This window comes from Candoia aspera, chromosome 3 (assembly GCF_035149785.1).
Source record: "Candoia aspera isolate rCanAsp1 chromosome 3, rCanAsp1.hap2, whole genome shotgun sequence".
Lineage (NCBI taxonomy): Eukaryota > Metazoa > Chordata > Lepidosauria > Squamata > Boidae > Candoia > Candoia aspera.
The window spans coordinates 133,418,756-133,443,892 of NC_086155.1; the positions used below are offsets into that span (position 1 = coordinate 133,418,756).

The 25,137-nt window shown below is 39.5% G+C and overlaps 1 protein-coding gene across 3 annotated transcripts in view; it reads right to left on the reverse strand.

Moving 5' to 3' along the window:
• Positions 1–25,137, reverse strand: part of DROSHA (drosha ribonuclease III) — a 101,019-nt gene that overhangs the window by 14,611 nt on the left and 61,271 nt on the right. For all 3 annotated transcript variants that reach the window (XM_063298775.1, XM_063298772.1, XM_063298774.1), the window contains 5 exons: positions 16,580–16,682; positions 8,330–8,400; positions 6,776–6,820; positions 3,372–3,529; positions 2,735–2,840 (listed from right to left, as the gene is read on the reverse strand). In XM_063298775.1, coding sequence (XP_063154845.1) covers positions 2,735–2,840; positions 3,372–3,529; positions 6,776–6,820; positions 8,330–8,400; positions 16,580–16,682 — 483 coding nt within the window. The remainder of the gene's footprint in view (positions 1–2,734; positions 2,841–3,371; positions 3,530–6,775; positions 6,821–8,329; positions 8,401–16,579; positions 16,683–25,137) is intronic.

Consider the following 25,137-nt stretch of genomic DNA (forward strand, 5'->3'; position numbering starts at 1 on the left):
CAGGGACGAGTCCGTCACCTCTAGAATATCATCCATCCATCTTGCCCTTGGTCGGCCCCTCTTCCTTTTGCCTTCCACTCTCCCTAGCATCAGCATCTTCTCCAGGGTGTCCTGTCTTCTCATTATGTGGCCAAAGTATTTCAGTTTTGCCTTTAATATCATTCCCTCAAGTGAGCAGTCTGGCTTTATTTCCTGGAGGATGGACTGGTTGGATCTTCTTGCAGTCCAAGGCACTCTCAGAATTTTCCTCCAACACCACAGTTCAAAAGCATCGATCTTCCTTCGCTCAGCCTTCCTTATGGTCCAGCTCTCACAGCCATATGTTACTACAGGGAACACCATTGCTTTAACTATGCGGGCCTTTGTTGTCAGTGTGATGTCTCTGCTCTTAACTATTTTATCGAGATTTGTCATTGCCCTTCTTCCAAGGATTAAGCGTCTTCTGATTTCCTGACTGCAGTCAGCATCTGCAGTAATCTTTGCACCTAGGAATACAAAGTCTTTCACTGCTTCTACGTTTTCTCCCTCTATTTGCCAGTTATCAATCAAGCTGGTTGCCATAATCTTGGTTTTTTTGAGGTTTAGCTGCAAACCAGCTTTTGCACTTTCTTCTTTCACCTTCATCATAAGGCTCCTCAGTTCCTCTTCACTTTCAGCCATCAAAGTGGTATCATCTGCATATCTGAGATTGTTAATGTTTCTTCCAGAGATTTTAACTCCAGCCTTGGATTCCTCAAGGCCAGCTTGTCGCATGATGTGTTCTGCATACAAGTTGAATAGGTAGGGTGAGAGTATACAGCCCTGCCGTACTCCTTTCCCAATCTTAAACCAGTCTGTTGTTCCGTGGTCTGTTCTTACTGTTGCTACTTGGTCGTTATACAGATTCTTCAGGAGGCATACAAGATGACTTGGTATCCCCATACCACTAAGAACTTGCCACAATTTGTTATGGTCCACACAGTCAAAGGCTTTAGAATAGTCAATAAAACAGAAATAGATGTTTTTCTGAAACTCCCTGGCTTTTTCCATTATCCAGCGGATATTGGCAATTTGGTCTCTAGTTCCTCTGCCTTTTCTAAACCCAGCTTGTACATCTGGCAATTCTCGCTCCATGAACTGCTGAAGTCTACCTTGCAGGATCTTGAGCATTACCTTACTGGCATGTGAAATGAGTGCCACTGTTCGATAGTTTGAACATTCTTTAGTGTTTCCCTTTTTTGGTATGGGGATATAAGTTGATTTTTTCCAGTCTGATGGCCATTCTTGTGTTTTCCAAATTTGCTGGCATATAGCATGCATTACCTTGACAGCATCATCTTGCAAGATTTTGAACAGTTCAGCTGGGATGCCGTCGTCTCCTGTTGCCTTGTTAGATATCGGTATAGAAAGTTTAATTTCCTAGATTCTGTAATTGTTTAATATATGAAGATACAACCAGCACCCCCACAAGTTGTTTTGTAATCCCTTTCTGCCTGCTTTGGGTAAATGGTGAAATAAAAATTAAGGGTCCTAAGACTGGATAGGGTGGGAGAAGGATGAGGGGGGAAAATAATCCTATACATGAAAAAGGGAAACACACTCTGGACATATCCTCTTTCTAATTTGATCTCATCCATTTTTCATCTGGCAGATGTGCCTCCCCAGTACAGTTCATAAGAACATGTGGCTCTTAACCCCCTGAAAGTTGTGCATCCACATCCTAGAGCAATGGAGGGCACTATTTTTAGGCTCAAGGGAACCACAGACTTCTAGCTGCCTGCACTTATTCATTCACATATACTCATGCATACCTTTCTTCACATATGCCCACCATTCATCATTCTGTCTCTTTAAATGGGGGTTTCTCCCTGAGGGCAAGGATGTTTGCTGCGAATGTGGCAATATTCAAACAACTACCCATCTTTTACAGTGCCCGTTGGGACCGACATGCACACAGTGACTTACTGATCAGAAACACCTCTTCCATCAATGTGGCCCAGCATTGGGCTAGAGTTAATATAAATTTTATATTTCTATTAAATGTTTTTAACTTTTTAACTTTTAATTAATACTTTCCCCCTTTCCATTTCCTGAACTTCTGACACGAAACGAGGCAAGCTTCCTGAAACATAGTGGAGATTGCTGGTTTCTAGAATGCTTGATTTCCTATCACTAATGGCAGCAGAAAACCAACCATCAATTTCTGCAAGCTCCCTACAGATCTTCAGCCCTCAGTTCTTGTGGGTGAGGGTCATATGCAGGTTTCTAGAATGCAAGATGTCCACCTACAGTCTAGTTTAATAATAATAAAAAAGCTGGGATAAGGCTAGAAAAGCAAACTTCATAAAGTTGCTGCTTGAACTATTAGCCCTAAATAGCAAGAACAGCACCCCATATTAATGGTCTCTGTCTATTTCAATTGCTTTCACACTCCAGCAAACGAACAAGAATTACCTCTAGTTTTTTGAGGAATAACTTAATCCCTATGGTTATTAAAGCTATTGATCTGTTTTAAAGAAGAGACATCACACTCAGGCTCCATAAATCACATTTCCTTGATTGTGGCAGGATTCACTTTTTCAAATTAACAGAACACTATTAAGAGCAAGTAGAGGGGTGAGGTTGCTGGTATTCAGTTAAGCTCAGAATAATTCACTTGCTGTCTTCACTCGATTTTTCTCTTTTTCTCTGCTTCCTCCCACCACCAGACTATCCCAGTTTTGCTCCTGCCAATAATAATGGATGATACTCTCACCGTCAAGTGGCCTTCATGATGATCAGGGAAATGTATGAATAAGTACTCGGTAGCCACCAACTGCATTATGGAATCACCCAAGAACTCCATCCTCTGATTATGGCCCCTGAAGCATGAGATAAAATGTGGGAATTGAGGGACTTGCATCAAATGTCCCTGTGAAAGAACATCAGTTTGACTATGGTTCTGCATAAGTAAAAACTCTGGCTACTTTCAGCTATGGTTCCTCTGAACAAGTCAGGGTCAAACCATGATTTGATCTTTGCTTAATCTGAATAAAATGGCAAATTGTGGCTAGTTGAAAACAGAACAGATGATTCCAACCTATGTCAGGGCCTGAAGCAAACCTTGTATAGTTAAGTGCCTCGATAAGCGGGAATGTTGTTTCTTGCCCTTCACTATTTTTGTCATAAAATTACAACTAATCTAAAACAAAGAACTTTACAAATCTGGCAAACCATTGGTGTTCTGGTAGGACCTCTAAAGTCAGAGATTCTGAAAAATCTGGGGAAACAGCTATAGATCAGCTCCAAGTGAGACCCACACCAAATCTCTCTTCATGCAGAACAACAGCCCCTCAGCTCTCCTGGCAGAAAGAAAATGCAAGGCATCTGTTTGGGGAAAAAAAAAATCTCACAGCGTCAGATGGTTAAATCCCACTGTTCTCAAAGTAAAAGCCCGTGCCAAGAGCCGAACATGAGTAAAAATTACTCCAATAGCATCCTCAAACTCAGTCAATTTCTGGAGGACAGGAGACGTCTCAATCAACTGTCTGTCGGTGTTAGATTCTTGCAGCTGTAAATCAATATCAAACAATGAAAACAACAAATTAGTTTTAGAGGAGAAACTTACAGATGAATTCAGAAAGCAAGCAAAGAAGCATGATTAGGTACTTTACATTTTACTTTGGCTATATGAGACTGAATCACAAGACAGCAGATATTTTGGTAGTTTGCAAGACTACCCTAATAATGCATGAACTGAGCATGGAGCTCTTTTTAATGGCAAATGCTAAAGAAGAAGGTCATCTCCATCAAAACAAGAGGTTCAAAATCACAGGCTTTTTTCCTATGCAGCAAGGTTGCTTAATTTTACTATACTTTATTAAACAAAATACAAAGTTTTCTGTAACTACTTTTCCCCAATCTGGATCTCTCCACATGTACTGGACTTCAGTTCTTATACCAGTGTTTCTCAACCTTGGCAACTTTAAGATATGTGGACTTCAACTCTGGGAATTGAAGTCCACATATCTTAAAGTTGCCAAGGTTGAGAAACACTGTCTTATACTCTAATACAGTGTTGGACACCAACTCAGCTTTCCAAGTTCCTGAAGGGTCATAGGAGGTCATCTGGTGATGTCACTTGGAGGGGGAAAGCCAACATTTTCTACCCTATTTTTTTGTGGAGGGAGAGCAGATTGTAAAGATGGGAATCAGGAGGCATCTGTGAGGCAAACTATTCAATTCCTACCTTTAATGCCCTTCAAAATGGCCTGAGATTGCCTGTCCTGACAAGCAGGAACCACACCAAGACGAAGAATAGGTCTCTAGCGTTTTATTACTGCTACAGCAGACAGAAAATCCTAACAAACTGAAGAAGCGTGGGAAAAACCCAGATAGATAAACCCCAAAAGTCAAGGCAGGTCTGTTCTGTGTCTCTTTGAATGGCTGCTCAACTCCTCACTACTATGCATGCGTTTTCCCCCCTGGATAGAGGCCCCCTCCTGCTCACCATCAGTGCTCATGACATTGCCATTATTCAAGCTAATTTTAGGCCATTGGAGGGGGGCAAGAATTAAAGAAGGGGAAATAGGAACAGCATGCCTCCCCCTTTCTTTCTGCATCCTAAAACCAGAAAAAGTACCCTTAAATAATGAAGTTCGGTTGAAAGCCATTTCAATTTTGTGGGGCTAATGGTGAGGATGGGAGTAGAAGGTATTGTTTGCTCCCAGTCCCATCCTTAATTCTGAATTAAAATCACTAAAGTCTATTTCAGTTATTGATCAGCAGTGGATTAAAAAATAAATAAAACCCTCCACCCTCTAATCACTACATTTTGGTCAAATTTCAATTTTCATTGCTAAATTTCAGCAGTGCAATTTCATGATTCTAGACAATATAATTGAAGGGCTAGGACAGACTGCCCACCTTTCATCTAAAAACAGCTGGAAGGTACTAGGTTGGAAAAGGACCGACGAAATATAAACTCTACACTGTATGTTTAATTTGAACTGTATTTGGAATATGCTGACAGCATCTAGCTGATTTCAGCTGATCTTGAAAAGCTAAGCAGAATTGGACCTGGTCAGCCCTTGGATGGGAGACCACCAATAAAATCCCAGGGCTAGAGGCTAGACCGGGGAGGTGAAAGAACCTCCCGGAAGAAAGCAATGGCCAGGTGCTTTTATGGTGTTGCCAAGAAAACTCCATGAATGTATCTGTGAAGTCAACCAGAGTCAAGCTCAGCCTGACGGAGATTTTAACCTAGCTTTGAATATGGGAAGATTCAGTAATCTATGAACATCTATAAACATAATAGTTTCAAGAGTTCTCAAAAACTGTTTGGGACCCTCATGTGTTCTCTTCTCCCAACCTTATAAATATTGTACCTTTTTAGCTATTGCCAAGTTTTATTACCCCCCCCCAGCTGATTTTTTTTTTCTTTTAGCAATCTTATTAACTATGTTATCTATATATTCCATTTTTGCAGCTGCTGTGGGACTACCTGCATGCTGAAATATTTTTTTGGCATAAAAGTAATCAATCAATCTCCCCATTTTTTTACTGTAAAAACTTATTTCAAAAGGTTTTATTTCACTGTAGAATCCTCTGCCAATTTTCTTTAATCTAATATTTTCCTATTAAATTATTTTAGCTGGAAGCTAGCAAGAATGCTTGCTGAAAGTGTGAAAATGGAATGCTCAAACTTGGGGATATCACAGGAACATAATTGCATTTTTTTTCTATAGGACCTCGTTCCACTTTTGTTGAAATTAGCTTTTCTAAAGGCAAAAATGGAATGGGGGGAATGTCTCAGCCAGTGGTATGATTTTACAAAAGTATTAGAAATAAGCAATGCTCCAATGAATGATGGGACTTGCCCATCTTTATAACACATTACCGACATTCTGTTCACAGTACACTGCGGTATTCATATACAAATAATAAAAATTTTAGGAGGTTGGTAGAAATCATGACAAAGATTAGTGGACAAAGATTCATTATTTTTCTTACTTTAGCATCTATTTTGCCTTATTCATCCCCACAAAGAACCTGAGTATTCATGCTATAGCTGTGGATAATAAACTTATTTTATATCTTGTACCTTTCTGCCCATGAATACTAACTGGATACGATTGGCCGTCAGAGATGAGTCCATTAAAGAACATTTCCAAAGAGCTCTAAGAACTTTGTAAAAAAGTGCTCTGTTCTATCTTTAAACCTGTATTTGAGATGGTGGAAGACATCTTTTTCTTGCCTGCCCTGGAGGTCATGGAAGAAACAGCCTTCCCAGCAGAAGATGGGAACAGATTCCTTCATGAGGACATGCTGCCAGCCTCAAATAAGAAGCGCCTGCAGAAAGCCGCTTTCTGTCTGCTTCTTGTTTCAGCAGAACAGGAAGACAGATCCAGCTGAGAGGCTGACAGTCTTCCTGAACCCCAGAGGAATCAGGTGACGTGAGAAGGCCACATAAGCACTCCTGCCTCCATAAGGCTTTGAGATTTGTTATACATTTCCAGCCTGAGAAGTCTCTTGACAACCAAAGTTGCCAGCTTATTCTCTCCCCAGTGCCACCAAACTGGTGCTCTTCCACATGGCTGCCCCGTGACTGACATCTGCTTGCCCAATTACTGCCTGCCTGTCTCCTCTAAAATGTTTGCCTGCCTTTGAGCCCAAGCACTCGACACTTATTAATTACAAAAATTCACAAAGGCCATGTGTGGATGTTGAATGCTCAAAGATGTCAACACACACAAAGACCAATACAAGGCATCCTTAAACTATTCTGAAATTTGTTAGTGAAAAGGGGGACACTTACTTGTAGAGGGTGTAGCGGATAATTAAGCCATACTTCCCGCAGGTCCTGCAAACGTGGAGAGATGTTTTTAAAGCTCAAGGGAAACATTTAACAAGTTCCACATTGCTAAATAAAATGTCATTCTGCAGAAGGCTGAAATGGCTTAAGATGCTGACTCTGCTTCTTGCAAATTCAATAGTGCTGGCAAACTTATTTTTAAAAAGCAGGCATTCTTTGTTCAAATTGCCTGTAGTGTTTCCATTTAGTTCATGTCAATTAGGTGGAGGTAGAACACGCACCATTCAGGAACTACATAATGGGTTACTTTTTCTTTTGCTTAAAATTCTGTAACAAAAAATTCAGGAGTTTCATTCCAGTCAAAGGAAAGGAAAGGAAAGGAAAGGAAGAAAAACTCAAGACAAATCAACCAAAGGTGAGCATGTAGCACAATTATATTTTGCACATATCCCTTTTAAGAGCCTTGTGTGGTGCAGAGTGGTAGATGGCAGTATTGCAACTGAAGCTCTCCCCGCGACCCAAGTTCGATCCCAGAGGAAGCTGGATTCTCGGGGGGGCCGGCTCAGGTTGACTCAGCCTTCTATCCTTCCGAAGTCAGTAAAATGAGTACCCAGCTTGCTGGGGAAGGTGACGACTGGGGGAGGCAATGGCAAACCACCCCGCTATAGTCTGCCAAGAAAATGTCGCAAAAGCGGCGCCCCCCAAAGGGTCAGGCATGACTTGGTGCTTGCACAGGAGACCTTTCACCTTTTTTCACACATATCCCTGCATGCATAAGACCAAAAACCTATAACCAAAAACTACATGTTGGTAATTTTTGCCAATGCTTCTCTATTGCAACACACCTGGCATTCATCCCTTCCTCTATCCACTGCTACTTCCCTACATCTCAGCTCAGCTGCATTTCCGCATTCTACAAGGTCACTGTACACATCAGGGGATCTATGTGTTGATGGTTGAAAGCAAGACTTTTGGTCTGACCTTCTGAAGCAAAGTTATTTAAGCATGTAACTTTACACTGGCTTATAGCTTCTGATTTTCTCATAGCCAGCAACCTGTGATGTTTTCTTCACTATGTTTGATAGTTTTTTAATCTTACCTTTCCTCCAGGAATTCAAGGGATGTACAGTTATCCCTGTGAGGTAGGTTGGACTAAGAAATAAGTGCCCAAAGTCATCCAGTGAACTTCCAAGGCTATGGGTGAACCTGAACCCATCTCCACAGCCTAACCACTATCTCACACTGGTTTCATTTACCTTTTCTTCTCATTTCTTCACTTTTCACCAATGTCCTCTTCAGTACTGTCAATCAGTTTTTTCCCAGCTCACCCCAAACAGATTTTGTCCGATATGTGAAAGACCGTCTGGGTCAAAATTACCAGACTTTGTGACCACAGCGTGCTCCTTCTGAGCAAGATATGGAACCTCACCACAGGTGGCCTTTTCCTGTATTGATTTGGCACCTTGTCTTCACAGCAGAAAACCAGGCATGTGCTTAATTACAGTAATCTTTCACTACATGATGCGGGGCATAATCAAGGCAGAAACAAAGTCGTACCTTGTCATTAAAGAGCAGGCGTCCAAACAGTTGCTTGGCTTCTTCAAGACTTCCCTCTAAGTAAACTGCCCCTGTGAAAACAGGAAAAGGCCTATGTTAATGTTTAGGCTCTAAGAAAGAAGCAAGCTGTAAGCTCAAGTCGCACCCGGTCAGGCAGAGAAGGCATGTTACAGACCCTGTCCATGAGAGATTGTCGATTGGCAGGGCCCAGGAAGAGGGCCTTCTCTGCCGTGGCCCCTGCCCTGTGGAGTCACTCATGCCCTAGTCATCTCCCATATAGACTATTGCAATGCGCTCTACATGGGGCTACCCTTGAAGAGTATCCAGAAGCTACATGTGGTCCAGAATGCGGCTGCGTGAGCAGTCTTGGGTGCTCCAAGGATGGCGCACATACCACCTTTGCTGTGGGAGCTGCATTGGGTGCCAGTTTGCTTCCGGGTCCAACTCAAGGTGTTGATTATGATCTTTAAAGCCCTATGTGGCATGGGTCCAGGTTACCTGAGGGACCATCTCATCCCCATGACGTTGACCCGTCCCACTCAGTCAGGCAGAGAAGGCACGCTACGGACTCCATCCATGAGAGATTGTCGATTGGCAGGGCCCTGGAAGTGGGCCTTCTCTGCCATGGCCCCCCGCCCTGTGGAACACTCTTCCCCCAGAGGTGAGGCAGGCCTCTCCTGGCCTTCTGGAATGGGGTAAAGACCTGGCTCTGCTATCTTGCCTGGGGAGGGAAGGGGGGGTAGTCAATCCTGGGGGTGGTTAGCGCCCTAAAGTGGCTCCCCGGGACTTATGAATTTAAATTAGAACTTTTAATATTGCCATCCTGGAGTCTATTTTATATTTATATTTTTACTTATGACAGCTTGTTTTTATAATATTTTAATCTCTTTTTAGCTTTACTGTAAACTGCCCAGAGTCCCTCTTTTGAGAGATGGTGGTGGTGACAAAATTTGATAAACAGAAATAAAAACAGAAGTTGCAAGCTTGAGGCTGGAAGTGAGTGTGTTTCAGTTTCACTTACCTGCAAATTCAGGACCAGCTGCATGATAGGGGACTGATTCATATTCAGCTCACTAATATAATAGCTAGAAAGCGGGAAGGGGCTGGCAGCAACTAGGTCTGACCCATGCATAGGATCTGTATGCACAGAGATTCCTCCAAGCATGCTTATGTGGCAAAAACACAGCAAGCATCCATGAGCAGGTGCTGTCTTGTTCACTTCATATGCAAATTCCACTGAATGTATGGAAAAGTCTTCTTTTTGCAGAAAAAACATGTTTTGCTTTTTAATTTCCCTGTAAATCAACCTGCTTAAACCAGAGCTTCAAAAGCAAACAAGTGCATGGTGAACACATAACCCCACTGATTCTTCTAGTTATACTTCAGTTGTTTAATGTCATACTAAAATCCTATGCAGATGTATTTAGAATAAAAAGGCAATGGCAAATCAATTGCTCATTGCTGCCAAGAAAAGTACATGGTCATGTCGAACTTGATTTGAGAGAGATTTTACATTTACTTTTCATCATGCTCAATGTGTTACCCTCTAGTTGAATTTAACCCGTTTCTCCTTTGGCTAACTACTTAGCTTTATTTTTTTTTAATTGTATGGCATAGCAGTTTGGTGTTAATGCTGCTTTTTCTTGTTGGGAAATCCTTATGTGGTCCAGCAGCCAGATGTGTACACTATTTAGCCGTGACAAGTCACGTTGCCCAGGATGCACCACAGGGAGGCTAGTCTACATTGCACTGAGTTGGGCTGAGAGAGAGTGACTGGCCCGAGGTCACCCAGCTGGCTTTCATGCTTAAGGCGGGACTAGAACTCACAGACTCCTGGTTTCAAGCCTGGTACCTTAACCACTAGACCAAACTGGCTCTCTTACTTAGCATAGTAAGACTTACTTAGCTTAATAAGACAAAAAGCCACTGGTTAGGAATTTGGGGAGATGTAGGGCACACATCTGGGCACCAGGACTGGGAAGACAGGCTAGAGGCAAATCCTCGCTTATGCTTTCCATACCAGAATGGCATATGCTTGATTAGAAAATGTGACCATCTACCTATATACAGAATGGAGATGACTGCACTCGTCCCTCCCCTTATTTCACACACTGTATGCACAACTCAACCATCAGTGGTGGAGAGCCTCTTCCATCTAGGGAGGCTTTTCATGCAAGGGATCTTAAATGATGGAAAGAGCCTCCCTGGACAGAATAGGTTGTTCCCTGTTGACGGTTGTCCTTTCCATGAGGTAGAGGATTCCAAGAAGGCAGCTTCCTTAGGTTATGGGTAGGCCCTTGCCCCGAAGATCTGAAGAGGCCCCCTCTCATTATTTGGATCTGACTGGCCACACTTTTGTGAAAAAGAATGGCCACCTCAGTGCTGAAAAGCAAACGTTGCAAAAGCAACTTCCATCGCTGAAGCATTCTCAGCAAAACCAAACATAATTCAGACCCTTCTCAAAGACTTTGAACTCAGCTGTTCCTCTTATGTAACTTAAGGCAAGCAGGGGACAAATGTATCTGTATCTGAATCTGTATCTGTCTATAGATATATAGATATAGATACAGATATATATACCCACCCCTTTCCCCAAAACCTGATTTATTATACCAATTAATAGCACTATTAGAGAAAATTCAATTTCCCACTTTGTTTCATCTGAAAACCTGAAGCATTTGAATTATACCGGAGATATATATCTTTGGTTATACAAGTCCGCAGTTCTAATCCTCCCCCTCCTTTTCAACATTAAACACCAAAGCAGCGTGAAGAGGAAAGCAGAGTTAAGATGGATGGCTTTTCCCCTTTATTTTGATCTGATGAAACACAATGTAGCCTGAGGCAGAACCCTTATGGCTGTTATGTTGTTTGAAAAAAAATAGAGAAAAAAACCCCTAGAATATATTTTCGCAGGCAAGCCAAAATGCAGGAGAAAGAGACAAGATATCCAATAATAACCTCACTGCTCATACCCCAACCTCTTAGAGGAGAAATCATGCTGAGCTGAAAGCAGGGGAGGGGGGATAAAAGATCCAGATATACTGTCAGATTCACAGGGTGATTCACAGTTGAGCAGCAAAGATTTCAGACTTCCAATTGCTTAATATAGGAACAACAAAACGTCTCTTACCTCAGTCCCAAAATTATAATGCTGAAACAAAATCTTTGCTAACCAGAAATTAATTTTTGCCTGGAACACTGTGATCTTAATTCTGGCACTCCAGCAAATTTTTGAGCCCAGATTTCCATAGCTTTATCTATATGACTGTGTTCTCATGTCACACTATGCTTTGGCTTGTTTTAATAATTTCAACCATCTATGCTGGTTTGGTTCACATGTAACGCTAATCCATAAGACATGGATTTTTCCAGGAAAAGTGAGCAAACCTGTTCTTTATTGTTGGCTGCTTTGAATACCCATAGCTGGAAAGGCAGATCAGTCGAAATATAAACCTGGTCATAGTCTTATATAAATTGACCTTGCTGCCTGAAATCAACTCCCTGTTGTCACAGAGTATCAATCAAAGGACAGTAAGACTCAAAGCCAAGAGTAAGTAGAGGTAGATACATATAAAACAATCAAACTCAATTTCTTCTGCTGTTTAAGAGATACATATATTCTATTCTAAACCAGTATAGCAGAGTAGGGGACCCAAAACATGGCTCCTGGATCAGTTCTTCGCAGCCCTTAGAGCTCCTGAACAAATGTCACTGAAATTGGCAACAAACTGCTCAATTGACCAGAAAAGTGGCGCAGAAATTGGTCAATCAATTTTTGATTTTCTGATTTTTGGCTGGAGACCGAGTAGGTTGGATATTTCAAAAGGCTTATGATCCATCTCAAAAAAAAAAAAAAAAATCCACCCACATCCCAGAATGAGAAAATTTCAAACTCCCCTCCTCAACACACCAAGATATTCTGCCCCTGCCTATTTGCATGATATAATTCCAACTTCTACTGTGGCTCTCAGCCAACAAAAATATTAATAACTCTTTACAGCATGGCTGCCAAAAGACTGTCTGCTGATGCAGAGGGGAGCTTACATGCTGCCACTTTCTGAATCTCATCATCCAAGATCCACCATGACACTTCTGGGAAGGGGGTTATTAGGCTCCTAGGTGGCTATATCTGGATTAAGGAATAAATTATCAACTTGACTCTGCCCATTTGTTTGTACCCACCTCCCTCATTTTGTTATGGCCGATTTAGAATTATGTTTTGTTTCTCTGGTATTTTACACTTCAGTCACTTCACGTTTCTTCTTTCACTTGCTGATGATCACTGGGATCTCATTTCCTAACAATGCTTCTGTGTTAATCTAGTTCCTGTTTGCTATGCTGCATCGTTCATTTCTTGTGTTTTATTACACTGTTCTTCAGCAGTTCATAAAGCTGCTAAACTTAACAATCTTGCTATCTCTTATTTTTCTGCTTTTCTTACTGAAACATGGATTTTCCCATTAGATGCTCTAATTCCTGTGACTGTCTCACCTAGATCCTTCCTCCTCCCTCCATCATCAGCTAATTAGTGTGATTGTACAATAGGAGCTCTCTTTACCCATACGTATCTGTCATATCCATCTATATCTCTGTTATATTTGAGGAAATACCCAACAATAGCATTTTAAGAAAACCTTGGCTTGCATGCATTTGCTGTCTCTTGGCCTGACTTCTCCTGAACTCTGTCCCACCACCCTCCCATTTCTTCACTCTCCCACTCTTATAATGGGAGATTTTTAAAATATTTACCTTGGTTCTTGCACTCAATCTCATGCCTACTAGTTCATTTTGCTTCTTAGCTCTTTTTATTACTTTGGCTCTTTCAATCCTCTTTTGATCTATTTTCCTTATGGAATTCTACTGAAACTGAACTATTCAAGGCTCATCCTTATGTCCTGCTTGCTATGGCACAAAGATGCTTTACTGTTTCTGAGGAGCATGTCCTCATGACTTTCTTTCTTTCTTTCAGCTACCCATCTCACCGCAGTGACGCTGGGTAGCTTACAAAAAATCAGAACCAAAGGAACAAAAGATAAACACTATACAACATCCCCCCGCAATAATATACGACATGCCTAGGGTAGAACTAGTTCCACTTCAATTGCCAAAACAGCAACTAACGATCTGTGATGGAATGTAAGGATGACCTTGGAAAACAGGGAAGAGATGCTGCCTAGGGAATGATCAGATAAAAGGAAAGGAAGTCCATGAGAGGGTAATCAAAAGAAGAAACTTATGAAAGACCCACCCTGACCACTCAAGTGCTAAACAGGGAGGGTGGGAGATTTGTAGTTTCAGACTTACAAGATTCTGTTAATGTAGCTTTACAATAAAGTATAATTAGTTCATCTAATCAGGTTTCCTGTCTGGTTTACCTGGAAGGGCTGATACAGCCAACCAATGGGGCTCACTCAACCTCTGGGCCCCAATGCCTGTCTTCAGTGCCTTATGAAAGTCCAAGAGGGTTGGGGCTGACTGGATCTCTAGGAAACTGCTGTTCCACAGGGCAGGTGCAGAGACACAGAAGGCACAATGTCTAGGTCCCACCAGATAGCACTGTCTCACGTGCATGACCTGGAGCACATTAACCCTGCTGGTCCTGGTGGGAATGAGCAGAGATAATTGGAGACAGGTGGTCTCACACATAATCTTGCCATGTGCTATGTGGGGCTTTATTGGTGATGTCCCAAACTGCCCTCTCCATTGCATTCTGGACAGCTTCCAAATGCTCTTCAGGAGCAGCTCCATTTTATGGGAGATTATTAAGGCATGAGTTATCATTTCAATTGGCCAAGAAATGCCCCTTTTCCTGTTGTTGCTGGTTACTGTGCCTCCGTGATCATTTTAACTTTGGTTGTGGGAGAGATTGGATACCTGGTCTATTTCTCTTTGCACTGGAATATCAAACTCCCAGGAGATCCATGTAGTAATAGGTCTATCAACCAGGAATCCTGCTTTTTGGTGGTGTGTACATTATGGTGGGTGTACTGGAGAGATTGTAAAATAGAGAAACCATGTGAGATACACTCTCTCACACACAATGTCCACATACAGGGTAGGAGACACAAGGAGCTCTCTGCCTGATCAAAAAATATTTATGCAAGACATTGGTTTCAGGAGGGAGGAAGACCCAGAGGCACAAAAGCATTGCGAACTCTCTGGCTTGGGTCTCTCTGCTTTGTATTTCAAATCAGTTGTTCCAATCACAGACAGACTTCTGGAGGAATGGGAATATGTTTGACATAGGTACATCGAACTTCTATTTCTCCAACAGGACCACTGATCTCCTGGGAGATTGATAGTCCTATGAAATGATGTTACAGTTACTGCCATCTAGAAGTTGTCCAGATAATCAAGAACATCAGTAGTCCTATCAGAAGCATCACACAGCAACTCTTATAACCGAAGCCCAGAAGAGTTCTTAGGTGTGCTGAACTTGTTACGGGATGGTGACAAGGTAGTATCAATGCATCCCAGATCATGGTATCCCTCCAATTCAGAAAGATGATTGCATAGAGATTAGGAGTGCATTCTTTTTCTGCTCAGTTGAAGGGAGACCTGCTTTCTCCACCCCAGCAAGAAAAGTCTGTGTGTGAGGCTGAGTATATAATACGTATGTATGTGTACTCATACATGACATGTATGTATGCACAAGTGCATGAATATGCACACACACTCTGTATTCTTCTCATAACTACCTTCTTCCACTACATCCAAGGGCACTCCCCACAGATGCCAGACTCCACGTGTCATCAACCCCAGCCCAAAAGGCCATCAAAACTGGAGGGCCCCTAACTATCCATCCATGCTTTACAGGGCATCCCAAGTACAGTATATCTATTCAGAAATTCCACTGTTTCTCTCAGGTAATGGTGTAATGGCCTGCAGGTACACATTTCTTGTTCCTTGTTCTGAGATAGTTTACTCCTTGTCCCTCAAAAACTCAAAATGTATCATTTGCTTCATTTTTCTCCTATTATATCTTATTTGGGGATGTCATGTCTCTTGATGTTAGAATACCTGAATCAGTTTTTATTTTTAAATTGCTTCTCAAGATGCATTTATACTCTATGGCCCTTACCCATTAGCTAATTTTCTTTCATTCCCCCTCTATTATGTTTCCTTTCCTTTGCTATTTTGCTTTCTTCATGGGAATATAAGCCGGCAGACAAGGCTTGCTGATTTTCACATGCTGTATAGCATTTGTTTTGAAAGCACTTTAGAAATTATATTATTAGACATAATAATAAATCTTAAACATGCAGCTCACACCCAGGTAAGTGCACATAGGATTGTAGCCTTAGTTCCACCAGGGCAATTTATTTTAAAATGATGCAGTTCAACATAAATGCTGTGATCATCTCATATTTAACACTTGCTCATACAGCAGAAGTCTAATCTAATTCCTCATTGTTATGCAACAAAAGTCTGATTAATTCTACCTTGCTGGATCAAGCCATGAGCAAGGTAATCTACATTCTGGCTAACCTCAGAACCAGGAATTTGACTTCCATAAACTATTATTTATGAAGTTGAGAAGAGTTCAGGGCTGAGTGCTCCTCTTGCACATAACTTCAAAATTTCATTTCTGGCTGATGTTAAAAAGTTCTCATTATGTCCGGACCAGGAAACAATTGGCTTAACATCAGTACAGTAAGCATTTAAGTAAGTGCCTCGCTTTTATAAAAGTTTGCATGATACTCCCCACCCGCAGTTTCTAAAAAGGAAGCAAAATGACTGCCTGACTTAATTTTTAAGGGTTAGGGTTAGGGTTAGGGTTAGGCAGTTTCAATAGCGAGCCTTAATATTTCTTGGAAGAGGGGTTAAGGGTTACATTTAGCATAGTCATGATAAGCAAATGTAGTCAAATTTTTGTATTTGATGAGATTCTTAATTTTTTTCAGGATTTCTGTGGGGAGAATCTCTCCGCCCCCCTGGGGGCTTTTTTCCTTTTCTAAGAGTAAGTTTAGGATTTCCTTTATAAAGTTCATATATTTCTGCATTAAAACAGCAGTAAACTGAATTGAGGATATTTGGCAATTGCATTGTCAAAATGGGATGGCATGGGCAAAGATGGTCCCTGGAAAAAATGAGTTGGTGGCTCCCCTGGGCCACAAGTTCCCCATTCCTTTCTAATGAATATGAAATTCTCTAACTGTCTGTACAGTATATTCATGTTCACAATATAGTGAATGCTCACCAAGAGCAAACTGAAAAAACAAAAAAGCCACAGCATAGTTTTCTTACCTATCAATGCTTCAAAGCAGTTGGCCATTGCATGGCGCAGATCTGATTCTCGGCATAAATCAGGTCCATGAGCATAAAGCATAAAGCGATCCAGCTCCAGCTTCTACAAAACACCAAGACGGGTTATTTTATAAAATGACAGATGTCCGAAAGTATGCACCATATGCATCACGGAGAAAGACAGGCACAAACAGGATTATGTATGGATTTAAACAGTGATCTTCTTCAGAAATGAAGGTCAAATGGAACAGATATTATGAGCCAAACAGCCATACTTAATTGACCTATTTACTTGTACTAATTATTATAATTTGCAGGATGTTTTGATGAATGTAGTGGATGCTTAACTAAAATTGGCAGAAATGCTGCATTAATCTCACAACACTCCAAAAATTAGGTTGAGCCCTCTGAAATGTTTTTAAATGATGGATAGTAACATTGTGGGTTGAAATATAACAAATACAAGCCTACTTTGAATTTGTCTCCTTGATTCTCACTTCTTAATCCCTATGTAATACTACTCTATGTAGACAAGGATTCAGGATAACACTATTGCCACAATATTGGTTTTGGTATGCTTACTCTATTTTTCAAGATTTATTTCATTCACGTGCTGAAAGCAGTATGCACAAAGATGTCCCTCCTCTTATTTTTCCCCATAAAAACAATCCTGTAAAGAAGGTTCATCAACTGGTCCAAAGATACCCAGGATTGGTTGAAGTTGGACTCCAACATTTTAACCACTACACCACCATTCTGTCAGTATATGTGGACTTCATTTATACAGGCCACATCTATGCCTGTTCCCATGTTGATTCTGATGGAGAAATATTACCCAGACTAGGCCTACTGAAGGACATTTAAGTATCAACATTTTCAGGCCTATGGAAATACTGCATGCCTGCAAAGAGCTTTAAAAAGCTCTGTTGCTAATTTTGGAACTCAACATTTGCATTTAGTTTTTAAAAGTACATATGGATTCTTGGACAAGATGGGTAGCCAGAAATCTGGACTCCTGGTTTGTTATGGCTTGGCGTTCAGGAAAATGTAAGAGTGGGGACAGAAAATGGCTTGGGAACAAACACAGAAATAGTAACTGGCAAAGTTCCATGGTCTGATCTCAACAGTGTTCCTCAGATGAAGAAGCAGACCAGAAGACACATCCCCCAAAGCAGAGCCTGTGCTACCAGGGGAAGCCAAGATGCTGAGCCAGCTACCAGTTCCTCTGATCCTGGCTTGGACTTAGAAGATTTTGACTCCGACCCCAACCAGAAGCCTCTTCCAGATAGCCTTCAAGAACACCAGCAGCATGAATCCTCCACCATCTGGCTTTATACAATGATGCCAAGTTGCTGATAATATCTAATTACTGGTAGGTATTTTAGCATTTTGAAATAATAATAAATACATGAGTTTTGTCTTTTGTTCTGATTCTGTTCAATATTTGGGGGTATTCATTCCCTGAAAAATATCCTTCTTGACAAGAGCTGAATAATTCAAATTGTATAATGCAGATTAATGGTGACACTAATGGATGGTTAAAAGTACCTATGAGTCTATGGGGAAGAATAAATGTTGTACAAATGAATATCAACTCAAGATTGGTGTATACTTTAAGAGGATTTTTTTTTCTTCCTAGCATTTTTCCCGCATGTGCAGGGTCCGCTTTTTTCAGATAAACCGAATGTTGATCCATTGGTTGCAACAGGAATTGACCAACTGGACTGAGCCTGATGTCAGGGGCTGAGAGAGAGGGACTGGCCCAAAGTCACCCAGCCGGCTTTCATGCCTAAGGCTGGACTAGAACTCACAGTCTCTTGGTTTCTAGCCTGGTGCCTTAACCACTAGACCAAACTGGCTATCTATAATTTTATTAAAGATTTTAAAAAGGAAAATAAAAATGAATACAAACTAATACGAAGTAAGAAAAAAGAAAAGAAAAAATCAAAAATCAAAAAGAAAGCTAAAAGTGCAAGAAAGGAAAAAAGAAGAAAGAAAAGACAGAAAAAAGATACAAAGAAGTAGCTTCCACTCTTTACAGCAGTTAGAAGTACAATTATAAGTTTACTTCTTACTCTGTGGTTACAACATGACTCTCTTCTTTCTATAATCTATCCTGTCTAATCATCAAAACCATAAACCATAACTTTACTTTTTCTGTTTCACACGAAATGTCTATTAAGGGGTTTCCAGTCAGCAATAAAGGTAGATAGTCTTTTTCCTGATCAAAGAAGTCAATTTAGCCATCTCAGCAAGTTCCATCATCTTTACCAACCATTCCTCCATTATGGATAGTGCCAAATCTTTCCATCTTTGTGCATACAATAATCTCGCTGCAGTTATCATATACAAAAACAAAGTTCCATAACGTTTTCCCCAACTGTTTATCCATCAATCCCAAAAGAAAAATCTCTGGTTTCAATTGTATATTAATCTTTAAAATCCTCTGAATCAGTGTATGTATTTGAATCCAGAATTATCCAGCTTTTTTACACATCCTCTAAACATGACAAAATGTCCCTTCTTGTTGTTCACATTTCCAATATGAATTTGAAGCGCTTTTATACATTCTAGACAATTTCTCTGGTGACATATACCGACACTACATCATTTTATAAAAATTATCTTTAAGATTATTACATAATGTAAATTTCAGTCCTTTCAGCCACATATTTTCCCATTGTTCCATCTGTATATTATAACCAAACATTTTAGCCCACTTTATCATACATTCTTTCACTTGTTCTTCTGTTTCAAATTTCAATAAAAGATCATACATTTTAGCAATTACATGTTCATCATTTGTACACAATTCTATTTCAAACTCAGTCTTACAATGTTCAAAACCATAAATTCTGTCATGAGCACTGATGGAGAGCAGGAGGGGGCCCCTATCCAGGGGGGAAAACGCATGCGTAGTACTGAGGAGTTAAGCAGCCATTCAAAGAGACACAGAACAGACCTGCCTTGACTTTTGGGGTTTATCTATCTGGGTTTTCCCACACTTCTTCAGTTTGTTAGGATTTTCTGTCTAATGTAGCAGTAATAAAACACTAGAGACCCATTCCTCGTCTCAGCGTGGTTCCTGACTGTTAGGACAAATTCTTTGGCTACTTTAAACCTTTCTAATAATTGTAAATAAGAGAACCACTGACAACTACATTTCTCTGCCACCAGTTCTTCTCTTGATTTTATTTTATATGCCCCTTGACAAAATTCTAGTATCCCACGATAAGTTAACCACTTGTGTTTCCTTATTATTTCTCATCTATAAAAGGCTTTTTGCACTGAGAGCCACAAAGATGTTTTCGGGCACAACCTGGGTTTGTATCTATTCCATATTCTCAATATGGTACATCTAACCTATTGATTTTTAAAATCCACATTAACCTTGACTTTATCACACCACAAATATCCATGCTACCCAAATCTCAGGTCATATCCTTCTATCTCCAAAAGCCTTCTATTTCTCAGCAACACCCACTCTTTCATCCAACCAAACAGCAAGCTGCAAAATACAATTTCAAATCAGGTAAACCCAGTCCTCCTCTTTCCTTTGCACCTTGTAACACCTTATATTTAACTCTTGTTTTTTTCCCCTGCCACACAAATTTAGATACATCCTTCTGACACCGTTTAAATGGTGCATCGTCAAAAAAGGTACTGTCTGAAACAAAGACATCATTTTAGGCAAGACATTCATTTTTATCACAGAAATTCTCCCCAGCAATGACAAGTGTAATTTCTCCCATCTTAGCATATCTTTTTTAACTTCATTCCATGTCTTAACATAGTTATTTTGAAATAACGTACAATTCATATTTGCCAGATATTTTACCTTCTCAATCTTAAAACCCGTTTTATTCATCAATTCTGTTTGATCTTCTATTTCCACGTTTTGGTTAACATTTTCATCCTCTGTTGATTAATCTTGAAACATGCTAATGCACTAAATTCTTTTAACTTGCCCATTAATATTTCAATTCCCTTTAAAGGATCTTCCAAAGCCAACACCAAATCATCTGCAAAAGCTCTTAACTTTTAAGTTTCTTTTTTTAATCTTTACTCCCACAATTCTCTCTTCTTGTCTTACATTTCTATTCAGTATTTCAAGAACCAAAATAAACAAGAGTGGAGACAGTGGGCACCCCTGTCTTGTTTCTTTTTGTATCTCACAGGGTTTTGTTAGATCTCCATTAACAATTATTTGTGCTTTCTGTGTAGATCAATCTTACCCATTTTATAAAGTTCTCTCCAAAACTCCTATCTTCCAAAACCTTGAACAAGGAAGCCCAGTTCAAATTGTCAAAGGCCTTCTTTGCATCTAAGATCAATGCAGCTTGTTTTTCATTATGTTGCTCCAAATATTCCAAAATGCCCAACATATTTCTAATATTGTTCTTTAGGTCTTTTAGGTAAAAACTCACATTGATCCTCATGAATAAATTCTTGCAAAATTATTTTCAGTCTATCAGCTAGAATCATTATCAACAACTTGTAGTCATTATTCAATAATAATTATCAGCCTATAGTTTCTTGTTAAAGTCAAATCGTATCCCTCTTTGGGAATTAATGCTACACTGGCCTCTTTCCAACTCTCTGGCATCTTTCCTCCCTGTAGGACAGAGTTCATTGTGCTTTGTAAAGGTTGTAAAACTTCATCCTCAAAACATGTATAATAAGAACCTGATAATCCATCTGGTCCAGGCACCTTTCCTAGTTTAATCTTTTTTATAGTTTCAGAAACACCCCTTATTAAGTCCATTCATAATCTGCCTCTGTAATCCTTGATAAATTTTGTTTCATCTATTCATCTATTTGCTCCAGAAAGACGTCACTTCCTTTATATAAATTGGAATAATATTGATGAAATGCTTTTTGTATGGACGCATTGTCCATTAATACTATCTCCCTCTTGTAATTTCAGTATCATTTTCTTTTCTTCTTCCTTTCGTATTTTATATGTGAGCTGCTTCCCTGGTTTATTTCCAAACTCAATTTTTTTGCTTTACATTTTTATTTCCATTTCTCTTACTATTAACATAGATAGTAGTCACTGTAAAAGCTTAAGTTATTGAGAAATACTTACCTTCTCTGAAAATTTTAAAAAATCTTTTCTCTTTATTTCATCCAAAATAGCTTGTGTTTTATCTTGACTCTTATTAAGCTCACTATTATTTTGTATAAAATAATCTCTAATAAAAGCTTTACTTGCATCCCAAACCATTCTTATATAGTACCTTTACCTAAATTGTTTTCAAAAAATATTTTAATTTCTTTTTACATTCCTCCACTATTCCTATTCCTTCTTTCTATAGCAACATTTCTTTTAGTCTTCATCTACAGTAAAAGAATTAGATTTCCTTTTATAAACCAAACTCACAGGATTATGATCCAAAAAAGTCTTTGGTAATATCTCTACCTTACCTTAATAGCAAAGTTCTTTGAAGTCCAAATCACGTTGTAACGGTTGCCTAATCCCAAATACTCAGTCTCACAAGCTCGGGCTTAAAGATAACTGATTTATTAAAGGAATAGTATGCAAATACAGAGAAAGCTGAGAATGAGCAAAAGCGCGCCAAATACAAACTAAATACCCTCGCTTCAAACCCAATCCCGCCCCTCACCCCACCATAGTAACCACCCCCTCCCAGGTGTTGGCAACCGTCACACATCGGCCTGGGAAAGCAACCTTGAATACATGTCATAACCCAAACATACATTCCTGCAGAACAGCAAGGAGATTACAGCCTGGCACGGCTGAAATTCCCCTCCCCACAAATGACAGACACGGAACAGGAGAGTGACATGTGAAACGTTACGATGTATTCAAACCATTGGAACAATGAACATGACACACGTCTATTCTTGAAAAGGATCTATGTCTTTCAGAAAAGTAGATATACTCTTTTGAATTGCCATTTTTCTGTCTCTGTATATCAACCAGCCCTAAATTGTCCATCGTATCAAAGAAAACTTTTCGTAATTTGCCTTGAGTGATCTTATTATTTTTCTCAGAAGTTCCGTCCAGTTGTGGGGAGATCACTCCATTCCAATCCCCTATCAAATGCCAATTTTCATAAGAGAAACCTATTAATCTCTCCATAAGTCATTTATAAAACAATACTTTGTCCTCATTTGGGGCATAAATTACCATACCAAAGACTTAGTCCCATACATATTAACTTCCACCCCAACAAATCTACCATGCTCATCAGTCAATACAAGTTCTGGTTTTAGTTGGGGTTTTAGATACAAAACAATTTTTTCAAATTATTTTTTTTTCTCTTTTGAGGAGCATTTGCTCCACATTAAGCGTTCCATGTTAAGCATTTGTAATCTGTAATCAAGCCAAACATTTAGAAAAATTGATACCTATAGCGCCTAGTTCAGTATCATCCCTTTCCATTTCCTGTTGGAGTTTTTATGTAATCTCCTCTGACACCTCCATTTGAATCTCCTCCAATTCCTCTTTGAATTGTTCTAGAAATTCCCTGGCCTTCTGGACAGAATTCACTCAAAACCTCTGCTTCTTAAAAGTAAAAATCACACCTTCCAATTTGTCCCATTGAAATGGGACCTTTTTCTGCTTTAATCTCTCACTCAAAAAAAGAATACTTTTTCTCTTATGCAAAATTCTAATAGGAATTTCTTAAAGAACAAGTATATCTGTATTATCAATCTTCAGTCTTGTATTAAATGCTGCTGCAAGACTTGATCCCTTGTCTTCTTCCTGACAAAGTACACCAAAACATCCCTTGGAACATTTCTTATTCTCGCAAATCTTATATTTATTCTATAGACTTTATTAATTTCTGGCTCTATATCTTCCTCATCCCAATCCAAAAAGAAAATGGCAAAGACTTTAATAATCTTTTGTCTAATATCTTCCCCAGAATCCTCTGGGATTGCTCTAAATCTCAAACAAAATTCCTTCTCTCTCAATTCTAACAGAGCCAGATTGTTTAGTTCTCTGTCTATAACTTATATCTTACTCTCCAAAATTTCCACTTCGTTGTTAATTTGTTTGACATCTGCAGACACTTGTTTTACAGAGCTTTCCAATTTCTTAACTTCTTTCATCTCCTCTTGCATCTTTACAAGTCCTTCATCCATTCTTTTCTCAAAAGCTGTCAATTTAGTATCAAGTGATTTTAACTTATTGCCCAGTTGCTCAAACATTTTCGGAAGCAAATCTGGTTTAATTCCTCTCTGCAGGTTGCTCTGGCAATCTTTTCTTCCCTTCCATTCTTGCTGCTTTTCCGGTGATTGTCATCATAGTATTATAATCCAAAATTGAAAGTGTCTTAAACAAGGGAAAAAGAAAAGGTAAGCTCCCCCCTCCCTTTTTTTTTCTCTTTAGTCTTCCAATGCCCTTAATACTTTTGTCTCAATTGGCACTCCATAGTTACAGTCAGCATCACAATGGTCAACATCTCCATAGCTACGATCAGTATCACAGTCTGGCTCATATTACCTTTATCTTTTGGTTTGTAAAATCCACCAATTGTCTGCACTCTTTCATAGTAAACAAAAGACGTTCTCATGAAGATCCAGTTCGTTTGTCTAATTTAATTCCAATTTGTTCAAAAGCACTTTCACCAAAAAATAATCTTTCAAAAATAACTGTCCCCCTTTATCCATTTTAAACTTTCTTACATCTACTCCTTGTTAAGCTTTTTGCCAAAAGTTTTTAAGTCTTTAAAACTTTTTTTTTATTCCTTTGTAATCCAGAAAAAGTAATAACTTACTAAGTAGAATTTTCTTATCCTGTCACTCAGAAAATCCCTCTTTAGCTGTAAATTAGTTACATCCAAAAGTGGTTAATGAGGCTTTTGCAAACCTTATGTCCATATAGGCTGCATTATGGCTGTGAGCTTCATTGAAATCCCTTGACTCCCAGCTGCTCAACTCACTGATTTAAAAAATCTCAGTTCCTGCAGTCTACTCACAATTGAGTACTAAATAGTTCCATTAATACATCAAACATTCAAAGAAAATGCTAAGTGCCTACACCCAAGCTAATTTTTAGTCTTTCTTATAAGGTCCATGTCAATAAGTTTACATCAAGTTGTACTTGAAGCTGACTAAATCAATGGCACAACTCACATTTAATACCAAGCACAACTCTCTGCTTCACACATAATATTAAGCCATAATGTCGTTGCGGGGAGGGGGGGTGCGGTTATCTCTCTCTTATATATAAAGCATAAAACCACATCAACAAAACAAATCATTATTTTTTGCAATGAACTATTACATATATTTTTAAATGGGTGAATTATGAATCCTGCTTCCTTCTAACCATGGTGTATTACACATGACTCTAGAACCTGGCTTGTTCTTGTCAGACATTTGTTGGCCCACTTCTTTTAGGTACCAAAAAAAAAAAATCCATAAGGAATTGGTTGAGTATTCCATGATTATTTTGCTCATATGCAAAACGAGCTTTGGACTTGCAGATGATTAAAACATTTATTAACTTGGCTTAGTGTTATCTGCAAACCAATCACTGCCTTCTCTTTTAGCATTAACATACATACTTCAAAAACACCCAT